Source organism: Passer montanus, unplaced genomic scaffold, assembly GCF_014805655.1.
Source record: "Passer montanus isolate IOZ18808 unplaced genomic scaffold, ASM1480565v1 scaffold33, whole genome shotgun sequence".
NCBI classification, from domain to species: domain Eukaryota; kingdom Metazoa; phylum Chordata; class Aves; order Passeriformes; family Passeridae; genus Passer; species Passer montanus.
This window is the reverse complement of record NW_024368041.1, coordinates 5589764-5606655: the sequence shown is the minus strand read 5'-3', so window position 1 is coordinate 5606655 and position 16892 is coordinate 5589764. Positions and strand designations below refer to the sequence as shown.

Sequence of the window (16892 nt, the reverse complement as noted above, 5' to 3'; positions counted from 1 at the left end):
GCTATGCTGAAGGAAAAGCTCTTGTTTTTAAGTTCAAGTATTTCAAAACCCTCACTAGAATATACTGTGAGATTCATTTGTTCTTGTTTTCTTGTTCTTCAGTCTTGCAGGTTATGTGGAAGCTTTGGCTTCCCGACTGGGTCTGTCCATCCCTGACCTGACACCCAAACAAGCTGACATGTGGCAGACCCGTCTCAGTGCACACTTGGTGAGTATCCTGTGGGCAGCACTGCTGGTGTGGAGCTGTTTGTCTTTAAACTAGCTGATAAATGCTTTTTCTCACTTTTTCCATTTATTCCTTAATGACCACCAACTTTGTGCGTATTATCCCCAGAGGGTTTAGTCTTAAGTCCATGTCAGGGAGAATCAAGAGACTGGATTTTTTTGAGCTTGAGTGGTTTTTTTGTATGCAGCACGCCCCAAGTGACGTGGATAGTGTCTGCAATGACTTTGTGTGTGCTGTGCAGATACCTGGGCTGAGCTCTGGCTGTGGTGATAAGATAATTTACTTGGAAGTTATGACCACTTAGTAGTTTACTCCTATACATTCTTTGTCAAGTGCTTGCTATTCATATACCTGTGCTAATATTCTATAATTAGCTCGGATATGAAATCAGCTGTTCTCTGGCCAAACTTTTAGCATTTGAGTAGTATTCACTGCCTGTGTTTACAGTTACAGGACACTCAGCTTGCAGATGCATCTTCAGGGTGATTCCTTACTTAACATTTAAATATTTGAAGTGGTCCCACTTCAGCAGTGAGAGCAATGATTCAAGAAACAGATTATCAGAAACTGAGTAAAGAAACAGATACTTCACTTTGCCAGAATGAGCCTTCAATGGGAAAAATACTTCTGCAGATTTAAGGGGAAAGAAATAGCACTTACTGAGGAAAATTATGGTAGAAAAATTCAGGTTTTAGCAGTGATAGATCAAAGCACAGAGCAGTGAAGAGTTGGCAGGTTGTCGGGGGCTGCCCCGTAGTCTAAGAGTCTTCTCAGTGAATGCTGAGCCTGTGGCAAAATCCTGTCATTGCATTCAGTTTGTTCATATTCCTTTGCTGTGAAAAGACTTCTGTGCACCTTTGCCTGTATGTAGCATTTTGTCTTTTTTTACCTGCTGTCTCAGGTTTTTCAACACTGTCCACCTACTGCTATTGATGTGGTTTGGAGGCTGCTTGTCTTACTTTATTTCCTCTCCTCTTGACTTATACATTCAGGTCAACTGAAATGTTTTCCAGTTTTTGTTGGTTTTGCCTTGTACCTTTGAAAACCATCATGTTTGCAAGGAGCCACTCATTCCTTTGATGATTTGCAGTACCAGATACAAGCAGATGCGTTTATTATTGCACCTAAAATGTGTGTAGATGTTTTTTGGTGGTTTGGGTTTGTTGTTTTAGTTATTTTTTTTTCCCTTTTCTGTCTTCCTGGCCACTCTGCTAATCCTTTGAATGTCTGTTTCTTCCCTTACCACTTGTACAGTTCCTCATGGTCATTGCCTTCCTCCTTCCTCAGATTTGTCTTTTGTCATAGCAAACACTGTTTCTAACTTTGTCATATCTGTCTCTCTCATATACTGTGTTTCTAGTCTGCATGCTAAGAAAAATGTGATTCCCAGCTGAAAACTAGAACAAGGGATGTGTGTCCTGGTTGTGGTGGTACATGGGAAATGAGTAATAACTGATCAGTGAAAAACTTAATATTTTTCCCCTCTTTCTTTAGGGTAAAGCTATTGGAGTGACCATTGGCTGCATTTTAGGAATGTTTCCTTTGTTGTTCTTTGGCGAGGAGGAAGAAAAACTGGAAGAAAAATAATAATCTTTTTACAAGACATATACAAATGTAAACTACTGTACCTCAATTATTCAATTATGCTGTCAATATTTAGGAATTAACAGACAGTAAAAAAAATGTATAGACTTGGGAACAAAACCTTCAGCATGTCATTTTATGGAAACACTAATTTATTGTGGCCTTGTTGTGTTCAGTACTTCTTTTTATAAGATATCATCTAACTTTTTATTTAATTGTAAATTTTTGAAGTGTTTTCACTTATGGCAAGATGTTTACCACTTTCCCCTTTGAACTTATTCTTTAATGGATTATTACTACAATAATCCATCATGGATGACAGTATCACTCTGGAGTTTCATATTGGTTGCTTAACAGTTGTAATTGCATGACAGAAATATCACTGGTGTTCATCAGGTCCTTCAATGCAGATTATTCAGGAGATCAGTGATGAGTAATTTGAAGTCCCTCACTTTGCAAAGAGACTGGTTGCCCCTCACCAGCCATCATTTTGCACTGCCTTAGATTAGGTATTTCAGTGATCTTTGACAGTATAGTCTTGGTTTTTTTTCACAATTCTGACTTAAGTGTCTCTGAATTGTCTTCTGAGATGATCATGTTGATGCTTTGACAAGGTAAGTGTTTCCAGTGTAGGCTCTCTACCAAGTCCATTTTTAAAGTGGTGATTTAACACCTTCTGTACTTCCATATTCATGCCTCTTTTTTCCCTTTCTAAACAGTGTTTTGTGAATTGAGTTGAAATATCCTTAAATTTGTCTTCCTCTGTTTTGAGTGTGGTATTAAAGAATTCAGACCAACTGTTTCAAAACCACAAACAACTTTTTTAAATTGTTCTGCTTAATATAAGGTGTGAATAGTTGATTGGGTAGATGAGGCCAGGGAACAGTTCAGGGTATGAATGAATGCTGGCATTGCAAGCTTGTTATGAGTGGTTCAGTTGAAATAATAAGTGTACCATCAGTCTGGATTAGAGGACCTGATTTGATGATAATACCTTCGTGTTTAAGATTAAGCCTTTGCTACTCTTTTTTCCTGAGACAATTAGTTAAAAAAAAACAAAACAAAACCAAAAATAGGAGAATTGAGGCCTTTTTCCTTTTTTTTTTTTTTACTTTTATTTTTGTAGTCTTACTTGGCGTATTATAGACCTGACAGTGCAGTATCATGTAACTGTGCTTTTTTATATGGTTATGAATAAAATTATGACAACTATTGAATATTCATAATATTTCAGGATCTTACTTGCCAATAACAAAATGCTAAACTGCTAATTGTCCCTTAGAGGAGAAGGTTTCTTACTTGTTTGAACACCATTTGGAAAAGGCACTTAAAAGTTGCACAGCCAAGGGGCTTTGAAAGTTGTATTGCTGAAATTGCTAGCACTTCTGAAACCTAGAAAGAAATGTTAAAAAAAAAATCAAGTCCCCTGATGATTTTTATTTGCTATAGGAAAAGTCTTATTGTAATGTGTGTGTTTTACAAAGCTCATTGCTTATCCCATTGTTATAAATCTGACTTTTCTGTTCTGATTTCTAGAAGCCCTTTAACAGCAATACTGAAACTGACTTTCATGAAGGGTGACACTTGTATCTGTTTCTTAAAAAGCAGATGTTGAAAGCTTCGAGTGAGTAGTCCTAATAGTATGTGCTGTACTTTGCACATTAAACCAGGAAAATCTGGACCAAGCTGTAAAAGTGAATGAAAGCTCAGCAAAGCATCAAACACAAATGCAGAGGAGTTTCAACTTGTGCTTCGAAGGTGGATGCATTATTAAAATAAAATTAAATAAAAATCCAAATAACAACAACGTCCACAACTCTAACAAAAAGAAAACCCACCAAAAAAAAACCAATGCACAAAAACAATCCAGAAAGGCAATTATGCACTCTTTCACCAACAGATTGCTGCTGGTTTACAGTACTTCAGTGTTCAGAGGTTTTTTTACTCATCCACACATTTCTCCTGCCTTGAACTTTTAGCTTTTCTGCCTCTGCATGCACTTTTGTTTCTATACAAAAACAAAAGTGTATGCATTTTCCACGTTTTTCTTAAACTGAAGTACAAGTCAAAACAATTTTGCATAGCTTCTTTTGTTGTTGTTTTTGCAATTACTTCAACACTGTTTCCCATTATGATACTGGCATCTTGATTGGAATCTTCCAGCAGTGGCCAGATCTGTTCTTTGGCATTGTACCATCACAACACTGTTTTCATCACTCTGTTACAGCTCTTGAGAACAATTGGAAGGTTGTGCCAGCTGTCACAGTAGTATTTGTTTCATAATGGCAATAGGAAAGACTGTGTACTATTGTTAAATAGCTTGTGCATGTAAATTGAGTACCTTTTGTTGCTGTATGTCAAACTATTGTACTGCAACCAGTGCTTTTATTGAGAATTAATGAACTAAAGTATCTTGAACGAAGTTAATCATGTGTCGTCTTGTTAAACTGTTTAGTTGACCACAAAAATGTGGAGGGCAAGTGACACATGGTAAGAAATATTGGGTATTTCAGTCTAATACCATAATGAAGAAGGTGACTTCTGGGGTTTCAGTATTTGATAAAGGTGAAGAATAACTTGTGATGTGAGAGGATTGGTGGTGCTGTTGGAGGCTCAGAGAAGGTGTTTGTTGGGGCCAAGCTGCCCCCCTGTGAAGCAGGTAGTTTCCTTTGGCTGCAGGATCCACTCTTGTGTGGACATGGCACTGCTTTGTATGGAAGGGAAGATCTGTTCCTGATCTGTGCCCTGTCTCTCCGCAAGAAGAATGGGTTTTTTTGGGGTATATGGATGAAAGTAATCCCTGATGCTCTGACCACACTTACTAAAAACCTGGGAAAACAGAGTCCCCTTTATTTTCTGGTATCTTCTTCCTCCTTGATAACAGGAAAAAAAACCACTTCAGGCTTGTTAAGGGACTTCAGTATTGTTGTTTTTTATTCGATCAGTTTGTCCTGTGTTAACAGGAATTTCTTTTGCCTTGAAGGGCTGGTAGACCCAAAATTGTGTTTGAAATACTGTCTTCTGTTGTAATTTAAATTACAAATGTATTTTTGACTGTATGTTATCTCTAGGAACAAAGAACATGCATCTGATAATAGGGTTACCTAAATCTTCTTGCCAGTATTTTCTCATGCATGTACTTTTACATAAATTATTTGAATTCAGACAACATATTTTGTATTGTCTTTAATTAAATTGTTGAACTTTCTGTAAACTTTTGTACTGCAGCAAAGCTGTTCTGTGTTTCTTTATTAGACCAGATGCTGGAGGGGAAATATTAATAATATCCTGTGGGTATTCAGCCTCAGTTATACAAAACAGGAATTTATTATATTTAAGTTATAAGCAAGTGGTCCTTTGTCACTGTCATAGGAAATACCACAATGGAGTGGTACTTCTGTCTCTTTATGCTCAGAAGAGAGCAATTTAAATAATTAAAATATTTGCATGGTAAACTGGTGGTGTTTGTGATTAATATTAATCAGAAGTTCACTTACACTTGAGCTTTTGGAATTAACTGAGGTTTTTTTGTATGTAAACTAAACCTTTTTGAACTTTCCTGGACTTTGGAGCTCCTCAGTTGGTTTTTTTTTTACTTGTTAGTCAGTCCTTTTTGTGGATGTCTGTGCAAGAAGTGCTGTGAGTAAAACATCTATACTATGGTCTCATTTAATTTTGAGAACCTGTACAGGCTGGCTGTTTTACTCCATTGTGGTTGCGTTGTGTAGTCGAACTTCATTCCTGCTGTTCAGAGAGTCTGTCACACTTCTACCTGACATTTCCCTCTTCTCGGTCTGATGTTTTACATGGTCTAATGACAAGCTGACAGAGCAGCAGTATATAAACTGAAGGCCTTAATAAAGTATGGAGGAATTATCACCCTGCTCTGAGAGTCTTATGCCTCTGGAATTTTTCAATCTAAAATATTAAGAAAATAGCTGGACCTCATAACACAAATTCAAGCTCCCATTGTAAAGTCTTTATTAGATGTTTGTTAAGGCTTTTCCCTTGTCTCAGTGTTTAGGACCCTTGGCATCCAGAGTGTTGCTTCAAAATAGTGTTGGGGCAGGGCAGGGGCTGTGGGCTGAGGGTTTGGGCAAACTTGAGATTCTGAAGCCAGGTAAGATAAATGCAGAAAGAACTTTTTTATTTTGTGTTGGAAGACAGCTGTGTGTGTTAGAGTGCTGATGTAGTACTTCTGTAAGTAGATGATGCCAAGGTAAGGTCTTTTGCGGGCGGAAACAGTTCTGACTTAACAGTCTTCAACGTAGTAGTGAACACTATGTGAGCAAATGGCTTAAAGAACTAAATGCTGCTTCACAGTCATGAGTTACTCCTTCTGTGTGTGTGTGCAAAGGTTAAGTTGCTGTAAAATACCAAAATTATTTGAGACCTTAAATGAACGCATTTTGTGTCCATTTTGTGTTCTGTTCTTGGTACTGTGCTTATCAGAGTGTCTTGTTTTTGTCTGTTGGTATGAAAAAGACCTCATGCTTTTGCCTGAAGAGCTTAAGCACTTCCAAACATGTGAGTATTGATTTATCTCTTAGGAAATAAGAGTATCTTTTTATGGAATATGAAGAGTCCTGAGTGGAACCATTCAGTGTTTAGAAAATTTGGATCCAAAGGGTGAGATTTGCCATATGGGACCTACTGCTGCCATTCCTGTTGAGAAGAGGTTTCCACTGAGCAGTACCATGGATTGGTAGAACAATAACAGGGAGTGCTGCCTTGTCTTTGCACAGCACTGCTGCATGGGTTTGGCAGGGTGGTCTGTTTGCACTGTGCTGTTTCTTTATAGTTCTGTGAAAATGACTTATCTGTTACTTCCAGCTGGTAACAATGAAAGTGAGGAGAATGAGATTCTTCTCAGTCATTTTCCCTACATGGGGATGCATAGGGGTCTTACTAGAAGAGGAAAAAAAAAAGATTTTCATTCATGGTACTGTGCTGCTGTTCTCAGTGCCTTGAGAGTGTTTTTGACGTGCTGGAACATTGGAAGATTCCAAAGGGCTGGTGAGGTTTCCCTCCCCCAGACTGGCTTCTCTGCTCATCTCAGCTATTGAATCATAGAAGGAACCATCAAAGGAAAAGGGATACAAAAGGACAGGGGTCCTTAAACAGGAAAGGTAGAATGTTTGCAGGTGATTTACCTTTGCAATACAAGTGGCAAACTACCGAAGACCACACCAAAAACCAGTTCAATATTAAAAGGGGAAAAACCTCTTTTGGTGAAGTTTCAGGTAGGCTTTAAGGAAGATCTGTGACTGTTTTCTTTCTCTGCATGGTTTCTGCTGTAACTTACTAGCCCCTTTTTGTGTAGGAATACTGGAAAGTATAATTTTCCTTCTACATACTGTGCTCCCTGAGAGCTCCACAGTGTTCTAAGGACTGTCAGGACTGGGGAAGTGTCTTCAACCAGAGAAAGGAAAACATCCTTTGTAGGAAAACATCCCATCCCTATCACAGCCCATGCTGTGATGGGCAGTCTCATCTTCATTTTATTCCTCATTTGCATTGTAAAGGGAAGCAGACACTGGGATAGTTTCTCTGGGAAAAGAAATGTTTTTCTTGGATTGCATTCATTTGTGGCAAGGGTTATGCTGAGGAGCAGGGCAGTCCTTCTTGTGGTTATTAAAAAAAGATTAGGATCCTCCTGACCCCCCCCACTGGAAACCTTAATGTCTCATCGGATAGTCCTCTCCTAATCTCTGCAGTAGATGAACGGCCTGGCTGTATGATTTGGCAGATTATAAAGTCCTAGGAAAGGCAAAAGGCAGTTGCTTGTCATTTTTCTGTCAGTCACTAAGATGACGTATGAGGGGTTTGGGTACTTGTAAACTCAGTCACACGTGGATATCCTTCAGGCTTCAAGGCTCAGTCTTCATATGTTCAGGGGGATTTTTGAGATGGGATTTCCCCACCTAAATGTAGGTTTTCCATGTTGTAACTGTGCTGCTCCATCTGTGTTAGGTATCTTATGATCCCTTTGTGTATGGCAGAACCAGTCCTGCAGAGTGTATTTTGTCTGATGTAGGTGCTGCAGTTCAGGGTGGGATTTCTCACATGTTCCAGGCAGGAGGGTACTGGCTTACAGCCTCTGCACCAAAAATACAGTGCTGATGTTAATTCCTACAGTCTTCTAATATTCTTTAAGCCATGGTGAATATTTGGAGTGTAATGGAGTTTCAGCCCTGTCTTTTGCCCAGAGTTTGCACAGGTTTTGATTGACCTGCCCTGTGTCATGTTGCTTTTGGTCAATGAAATTATGAATTGTGCAAGATAGGTTGTTCCATGAAATGGAAGAGTTATTTCCCCATAAAATAACTGGTTCATTGGATGGAAGCTGCTGAGTGTTGTAAAGCAAACTGACCTTGTGAGTGGAGCAGCATGGTAGCAAACAGGGTTGACAGGGAAACAAATGACTTCTTTAAAACTTTCCAGCGGGGAAGAGCTGCTCCTTTCTTGATGGTTGTTCTCTCTGACACTCCATGTCAGCAGCAAATTACAATGTTTTTTTGTTTTGGTTTTCCTTTCAGCTGCTGTGACAAGTGATGCCAATGTTCTGTGTTGCACAGCAATGGGGATCTCTGTTGTAAAGTACTTTGCATGAAAAAGGCAGTCTGCTAAATTAAACAGATAATCCAACAAAAAGGAACTTAAAGCATACACACTTTGTGCCTGTAAAACCAGAGACCACAGAGCAAGGACAGCAGCTGAGAGGCTGGAAAGCTCCTGCTGCTAGAAGCACCTGTTTAAGAAAGAAACAGTCTGCTGCAGGACAAGTCATAGGTGCCTTCTAACATACCAGGGGTGTCCTCTGATAAACTCCCAGTATGGGCTGTGGTTTTTGCAGATCTTATCTCACATCCTCATCTAGTTTTATTCTGGGTGAAGTTTGCAGATAGAGTCCTTTAGTTGGTGATGTGGTTATTTCCTCCACATTATAAGAAAGTGCAGAAGGAGTGGTAGTGCCACAGATGGTCAGAATAAAAGGTGGGGAGTTTCTGCATTTCCTAAATACGCTTTTTCTTTGCATTGATGCTCTGGAGATGTGTAAATCTTAGAAAAAATTAAGCATCCATAGCTGTCCATAAATGACTTCTGCTTGCACCTGGCAGCATTGTTGCCGGCATGGTGATGTAGCGGCATTTTTACAAACTGTGGCCTACAACTTTGATACATTTTGCTTTCAATTGTTTGGAAGTTTCTCCCTAACCATCATTTTTTAACTGCTCTCAGTTTGCTGCTTTGAATTAGTACTCCTCAATTACTCAGTAATTCCTCCCCATGGTAAGTGTATATGCATATTGAAAAATATTCATCTATTGGAAATATGTCCATTCTTTTAACTACACTTAGTCACTGTTGGAACATAACCACTCTTTTCTGCATATCCCATTAATTCCCTGTAGCACTGTTATTTCTGCAAGTAAATAAGCTCCATTTTCTAGTGCTTTAAAACACGGCATGAAGTGATTCAGGGACTGTCACAAGATAGCTATAACAAGTAGGAAAATCTGAGTTACTTTCCCTTCTTCCTGATACTCCTGTCTGTGCAGACAAAACTGTGTCAGCCTTTATGACTGCACCCTGAGGAACTGTCCTTCATTTTCACTCACCTTTGGCTTTCCAACCCTGATGGCTCCTAACACTCACTGGTTGTTCCCAATTTCTGCCCGTGCAGTTAGATTTTACTTTGTATTTTAAATGTTTGAATTTTCTCCTAACCTCTTTGAATCCTTCTGACAGTATCCTGCACTGGCAGAGTGTAAGCAGTAGTGAAGGGGAAAGTGTATTTAGTTATATATTAACATTAATATTTTGCTTCCTGTCTTTTAAATGCCAGTTATGTCAAACTGTGCTTATTCTCAGCATTACTTACCACCCATGCAAAGCCAATTTTTGCTGGTTTTCTCCACAATCTGTCTCTTTTTTTTTTCTCCTCATAATTTTGAAGGATTATTAAATGTTCAACCCACAGGAGCAGACTGGTTTTGCTGATCTTAGTGAATCAATTTATAGAAACTGGCAGTTTTGTCACTTAATAATACTGCTGGAGGAATCTACAGCATGTCAGCTTGTCATTCTCTTTGCAGGGTAGTATTTGTCTCACTTAACTGTGGCTGTCTAGAAGTTACACATCTCTCTGAGCCACACAGGGAGTCAGAGAGGCACCTCTGGAGGATGTTGCATCCCCCTGCCTCCAAAGAGGAAGAGTAAGTTATAATTTATAACTTATTAGCTGTAAGTTATGCCCCAAACTTTAGATTTGTGGGTAAGCTGAGGTAAATCCAGTGTTAGCACTTAATGGCTTTTGAGCTGTGTGCAGTTTCTGGCTCCTCAGGACCAGCTCCTGTGCTCTTGGCATATCAGATGGTGGGGCTGAGTTTGAAGATTTGCTGCCCAATATGGATCCTGGGAGAAGATGAGCCAGCAAAATCTATTGCACATCTGAATCACAGGGGTGACCCAGCCCAGTGAAATGGGCATTTGCAGATGTGATGGTTGCCTTCTGGGGCTGTCCCACATTCATTTCCCTGACTCCTGGGACTCTTGGCTGTATGAAAATTTTGATACATGGCTTGTAGGGTCTAGAAGATGAGTGACTTTTGCAATCAGTGTGAGTGAAGAGAAGAGTAATAGTGGTGGATGAGAATTCATTTTAACATGACTGTGCTTCAAACTTGGAGTAAACTCAAACTTGGAATAAAGTCTTTCTCCTTCAGCACTAAACACTACTAAATCAAAAATAAAGACACTGGTTTTGGTTGTGGTGTGGGATTGGCAGAGTGGCATTTCTGTTGGCAGACAATAAAAGGACTGCTGTCCTTCACTGGATAAAGAGAGAGGCTGTTATGTTCTTGGCCTGAAAGAAATAATAGTGCCTTATCCCTATTGGAGATTGCCTTAATGTCTTAAGTGACTTTTGGAAAAGCAGCTTAGGTTCTTTGCTAAACTGCATTCACAGCCTCCAGTGCCCTATTCAGCTCTGGAAACTTGGCAGAGCAGATTCTGGCAGTGATATACCAGGTCTTCTGGACAGTTTGAAGCAGATTTGACAGGGCTGTATCCAGAACACAATAGTGAATGGAAAATCTGCAAAGACTTCTGTGAAATTCAGTGAACAGACAGCAGGGCCTCTGTCCAGTGGCTGCTGGTCTGATTCTCCACTGGGTGAGATGCACAGGTCACCGTGGGCATGGTTTGTCTGTATAAGGTGCATGATGGTTGTCTGGGAAATTGGGGAAGCTCCTTTTCCAGGAGCATAAGCTCCAGCTGAATTTGAGCAGGTGCCACAGGATGAGCACTGTTGTGTGCAGAAGACTGGGGGTAAACTCATGCTCTGCTGAGCCACTCCAGTTTCCTTCTTGTGATGAGCCCTTTAACTAAAGTTTAGTTGGGCCTGTAAGATCTGTGCATAGGTACAGAGCATCTAACCATAGATATGGTGCATTGCTGCCCTCTGCAATGCTGTGGGTGTATTATTTGTCAATTTACTTGTTCTTTTAACACCAAAGCACATATGTAACCACTAAGGATCCAGTCTGGTGAAGCTGGAGTCCCTCAGGTGTGGAAAGTTACAGTTCAGTGTCTCCCTGCAGACTGTTCTGGTTAAAAGGTTCATAGTATCTGAGGTACAGCACTGATAGCAAGAAAAATGTGAATGTCACTTCAGACTAGAGGATGAGGACTAACTGTGGGCACAGGATTGTTTTGACCAAGTGATAATAAAGATTTTTCCTTAGAAAAATGGGTGGAAAAATGTGGAAAAAATGGGGTTTTTTTGGTCACAAGTGTGGCGGATTTTGTCATGACATTGAGAGAGGTTTTCCATCCCTGTTGCCTCAATTTGTCCTCTGCCTGAGGCACTCACTCATCCTGTCATAGCTTCAGTCCCCCTTGCTGACCTGATGTTTGGCCTCTAGTCATGTGAGTGAAGAAATCTGCTGATGGAACTCAGTATTCATTGAGGAGCTGCTGGCAGGCAGCATCAGTGACAGCAGAGGGTTCCAGACAAGTCTGGCACCAGGAAAGACTGAGTTTGTACCAGCAACAGGAAGATGTTAATGCATTTAAAAGACAATTTGGCACTGGACACAAAACCCAACTGTCATAGCAGCTCAGTGCTAAGTCCAGCTGCTCATACTGAATGCTTGGTGCTGTGGAAGAGAGGCCTAAAAGATTGTTAGAAGCTCACAACTGGGAAAAAATCCCGTGGAATCAGTGAGGAAAGAGAGACGGGAGGAAAAGAGGAAAAGTAGCACTGAGGTTCTGGTGGTTAAAATGGGATGTAAGCTTATTCAAACAGGGATGTGACATGTCTGTGAGGGATGCCTGCTGCTGTGGAGCTTTTCTTAGAGTGCACAGAATGGATGGGTCAAACAGGGAGGTGTGAGAGAAAACAGTATTTGGGTGTTAAAAACTGGGCTGGTGGGGAGGGGGAAGCGATGAGTCAGTAGGACAGAGCACAGACAAGTGAAAGAGGGATGAGAATTTACTTCTAAGAAATTGTTAGAAATAAGGAAAAATGCTTCAAAATGTTATGAAATTGACCAACATGTTAAAACCTCATGGAGATGTGTGGACTGTTAGGGATATTAAGGCAGGCAGCAAGAATACACCTTGCCTGTATTCTTTGGGCTCAGATAGTGGGTGTTGAAAATCAGAAATGCTTTGGTTGAAGAGCTTGAGAGACAGCATTTTGTTGCTCTGTCTAACCTGCTTGAAAAGTTTAGCCTCTGCTTGGTTTTCCTTGTGATTTCAGGGTTGTTTTAGAAATGTTTGGTATTTTGTTGCAATTTGGTAGAGATGCTTTTTGCATTTCAAAATGGAAATTGAGTAAATTGACAGTGGCAGGGGGAGTAATTGTGTAGCTCAATAGCAGATAGAGACAAAGATATTTCCCTCTCAACTGGCTTCAAAGGAAACCATCTTCATTAGTATGCATATTTCAGAACACATACTTAGTCTTTATCATTAATCTTAACATAGATCATGAATTTAAGTCAAGAAGCAACAAGAACAAGTCAGCATGTGAATGGCTGTGGCATATTCTTTTCATTCAAGAATACATTTATCTTGATGACATCTCTGCTGGAGCTCTAGCAAGTGTGCTTTTCCAGGGGAGATATGGGAAGAAATAGCTCCTTACCTGACTGACTAATACAAACCTCATTCTGATGTTATAAACTGGTTATTCTTAAACAAAGCAGGAATGTGTGTTGTTCTAGGTAAGCATAAAACTGAATCACAATTCAATGATCATCGTGCTTTAATATAATGTAATGTGTCCTGTGTGTCACTTCTCTCTAGTTCTAGCTGAATTTGGGTACCCTTCTACAGGGATGATGGGCACAGTGGTCAAGCAGAGAGTGGTGGATGTTGTTTATCCTGCCTTTAGCACATGGACAGTGATGTGGACTGAAAACTGCCTGAATGTCTAGGCACAGAGCCATGTCCAGCCAGAGGACAGTCACTACTGGTGGCCCAGGGGTTGATACTGGGGCCAGAGCTGTTTAACCTCATTGTTAGTGAACCTGGTTGATTGTGCTGCTGTGTCAGCACATTTGCAATGATGTGAAACTGGGAGGAGTGTCTGATGCACCAGAGTTGTGCTGCCATCCAGAGGGACCTGGACAGGCTAGAAGAATGTGACAGGAACCTCATGATGTCCAACCAAGGGATATGGCAAGTGCTAGCCCTGGGCAGGAGCACCCCCATACACTGCTGCAGGCTGGGGCTGACCCCAGAAAGGCCCTTGGTGGATCCCAAGATGACCATAAGCCATCAAGTGCCCTTGAGGCAGAGGTGACCACCCACATCTGGGACCCGTGCCAATAGGAGAGCTGCTTGTTACAGGAGAGACTTGGACATACTGGAGCAAATCCAGTAAAGGGCCACAAAGATGGTTAAGGAATGGTGCATGTGTCATATAAAAAGATTTCGTAGAGCTGGGATTGTTTAGTCTGATGAAGGGGAGGTTCAAGGGGTTGAAGGAGACCTTACCATTTGTGAGTACTTGGTTGGGGAGAGGGTAAAGAAGAGACATCTAGTTCTCAGTGGTTCCCAGTGTTAGGACAGCAAATCCTATTTAGGCATAACAAAACATCCAACATTTTACTGTGAGAGTGATGGGACACTGGATTGGGTTGTCCAGAGAGATTGTGGGGTCTCCATCCTTGGAAATACTGAAAACCTGACTGGACACAGCACTGAGCAACATGCTGTAGGTGACCCTGTTTTAAGAAAGAGGTTGGACTAAGCCATCTATAGAGGTGTCTTCCTACCCCAGTCATGATATGATTCTGTGGGTGGGATATCTTTTTGTTATAATGTGAAAAAAAATCTTCACTGGAATGAAACTGCAATTGTTCAGATGGTTTCAGGAAAAAGTAGGAGTAAAAAGCACTGTATAGCTAAAAGTTCATTGGTAGTTAAAACTTGAAAACATTGCTGTGTTCAAGTCCATGTTTTACCTTTTACAGGATTTTCGGTTCTTGTCAGAGGATCACAGAATCATAGAATGGTTTGGGTTGGTTAAAATTTGGCTAATTCCACTCCTGCCACCATAGACAGGAGATGCCACCCACTAAGCCAGGTTGCTGCTCAGGACCTTGCTTGGAAGAGAATGAAAGACACTTGTTTTGAATTACACTAAGAGAGTTTTGGTGGTGGGAGCCTGGCTTGGAAAAAGTGATTTTGAATTTCCTAGCAGGATGAGCTCCTGCAAGCAGTGTATCATGTACATGGTGTTACCTTTGTGGGTGGTGTACCACAGCTGGGGAGAACTCCTAGAAGAGCTTGTCTGCTTTTGTGCCTCCCTACCAGCAGTAAACAGGACCAGGATCTCTATTGCTTTTTAAATGCATCTGATTTGTTGCTCACCTCCCTTTTTGTGTGTTTGGCTTTCTAAGTTGGTTGGCTCTGAGAAAGCTGGGAGTATAACAGCTGCAGGGTCTGATCTCCCTGGAATGAGTTTCTTGGAACACATGAGAAATGCAGCCTCAAACTTCAGTAGCTTGCAGGGCTTGGCATGAATTTGCTCTTGTGAGTCCCTTCCAACCCGAGGTATTCTGTGATTCTCTTGTGGGCCAAGTTTATCTCTGTGCAACCACTGAGCATTATCTGTACCCTCTGGGCTTTCTTCCCAAAAGCCATTATTCTGTAAGCAAGCCTGGAGAGTATTGATCACTGGAAGAGAATAACTTGGCAGGTTTTGAGGGCTCTGTTTGAACTGGAGGTAGCAGCAGTGGGAGTGGGCATTTCTTTTTGTCTGTAGGGGAGAGAAAAAAAATTGAAGAACTTTATTCTAAACAGTCTTTGGTATTAATGTGTGGTTTAAACAGTGGCTGGGGAGGGGATATAATCTGCAGCTGACTGGTGGTGGGCATACGGAAAAAACGGGTTGTAGTATGGGTGAAAAAGATGTTAGCAACAAGAGCTTCTGCAGTACTATCTGCTGAATAGTAATCCTGGTTACAGGCACCCCCAGTGCAATGAGTGTGTGAGTGGGCTGTGGGGCTGCAGCTGGAGTAGAGAATTTTCTTCTTAATGTATCTATCATTGTGAATTAAAAACGTGGAGAGGAGGTGGGTTTTTTAATTAACAAAAACTTGCACATCATCAGCTTTATGCAAATATTAAATAAGAGATGTCTGTGCACAATGAGATGTAAGAACTGCTGGAATAAAACTTGGAAAACATAAAGGCTGTTATTTAATTGCAAATCAACCCTTGTTTTCCCCATTTAATTTCTTTTCTGCTTTATGTTTTTGTGCAGTGAGGGGAAGGCCTTCAGACAGCTGTGCTGACAAATTCAGGTTAAACTGTTGTACCCTGAGCCACAAGGTGACCTTGGGCAATGCACAAGCCTGATATGATGAAAACATGTTTCTTCCATCTGTCTGTGTTAGACTCCTGAATCTCAGGTTTCTTTTACAGTCAAGACTTTTGGGCCCATCTGGAAGTAGTGTGAATTCACTACACCAAAGCCTGCATCCAGACAGAGATCCTGCAGTAACCCTGTACCTTGGAAGTATATAAAATGATGCTGGTTCTGTAGGATTTTCTGGGTAAGCCACAGAAACTTCATGCTGATCCTTGTCCCTGGGGATGCAGGGTTGGATTTCTCCAAAGAAATCCAAGAAAGAAATCCTGCTACTTTTCATGGACAAGAAGTAGGTAGAACCTTTCTTCTTTACCCTTTCTTCCCTGACTTTCACAGCAGTCATGGCAGGGTCAGGCCCTCGGCCTTTCCCTGCCCAGTAGCTCTAGGGGTGAGTGATGAGGAGTCATTTCCAGTGGGACAGAAAACAGTTCAGGATGGGCTGATTTCCCTGTGTTTCCTCCGGCTGTGCTGATGCTCAGCCTATGGCACCATCTCAGTATCAGACAACATTGAGGCTGGTGCAGAGCTGGGGAGAGTTGTTGTCTCTGGACTCAGGCTGGACACTGGAGGAGGCTTTCACCAAGCACTGGGGCAGGAGGTAGGGAAGAGTCAGGGTCAAAAATACACAAGAACAGAGGATGATGAGACAGTCTGATTGCTGTGAGTCATAGCAGGCCTGGTGGAAGGCCCACTTAGGATGGGTCTGGGTTGGATCTGGAATACTTATGGATACCTGCAAGGAACTAAACTTGAAATTTAGAGGAAAACTGAAGATTTTCAGAAATTCTGAAACTCGGAGGAGCTGCAGCTAACAAATCCTTTTGTGTTTATCCCTGAAGTTTCCCTGGGGCCATATGCATCAGTGTGAGCCTCCTTCAGCAGCCACAGCAAGAGCTGATACTTGCTGTTGGTGAGTTCAATCCCATCTTATGGGAGCTGAACTGCTGGGGAGTGCTTCTTTCCCATGGTGTCTGAGGGTGCCTTGGACTCTGAACACTTAAATTCAGCATGAAGTGGGGCTGCTCTTTTTAAATGCAGGAAAGTTGTTGCTGACAAGTGTTTGCAACAATGTGTAAACAGACAAGAGATGATAGGGAGAAAGGAACCTGTCTGTGGTTATTAAAGTAAATGTAAATATTAGGCTTAGAGAGAGCCAGAATTGTGTTGCAATCAGTTCTCCAGGCTGTTGGT

The 16892-nt window shown here is 41.1% G+C and overlaps 1 protein-coding gene across 2 annotated transcripts in view; it reads left to right on the top strand.

Annotated features, from left to right (window-relative positions):
* TMEM65 (transmembrane protein 65) overlaps positions 1-5265 on the top strand; it is a 31139-nt gene extending 25874 nt beyond the window's left edge. For both annotated transcript variants that reach the window (XM_039715397.1, XM_039715396.1), the window contains 2 exons: positions 103-208; positions 1721-5265. In XM_039715397.1, coding sequence (XP_039571331.1) covers positions 103-208; positions 1721-1813 — 199 coding nt within the window. In that variant the 3' untranslated portion in view covers positions 1814-5265. The remainder of the gene's footprint in view (positions 1-102; positions 209-1720) is intronic.
* The last annotated feature ends 11627 nt before the right edge of the window (positions 5266-16892 follow it).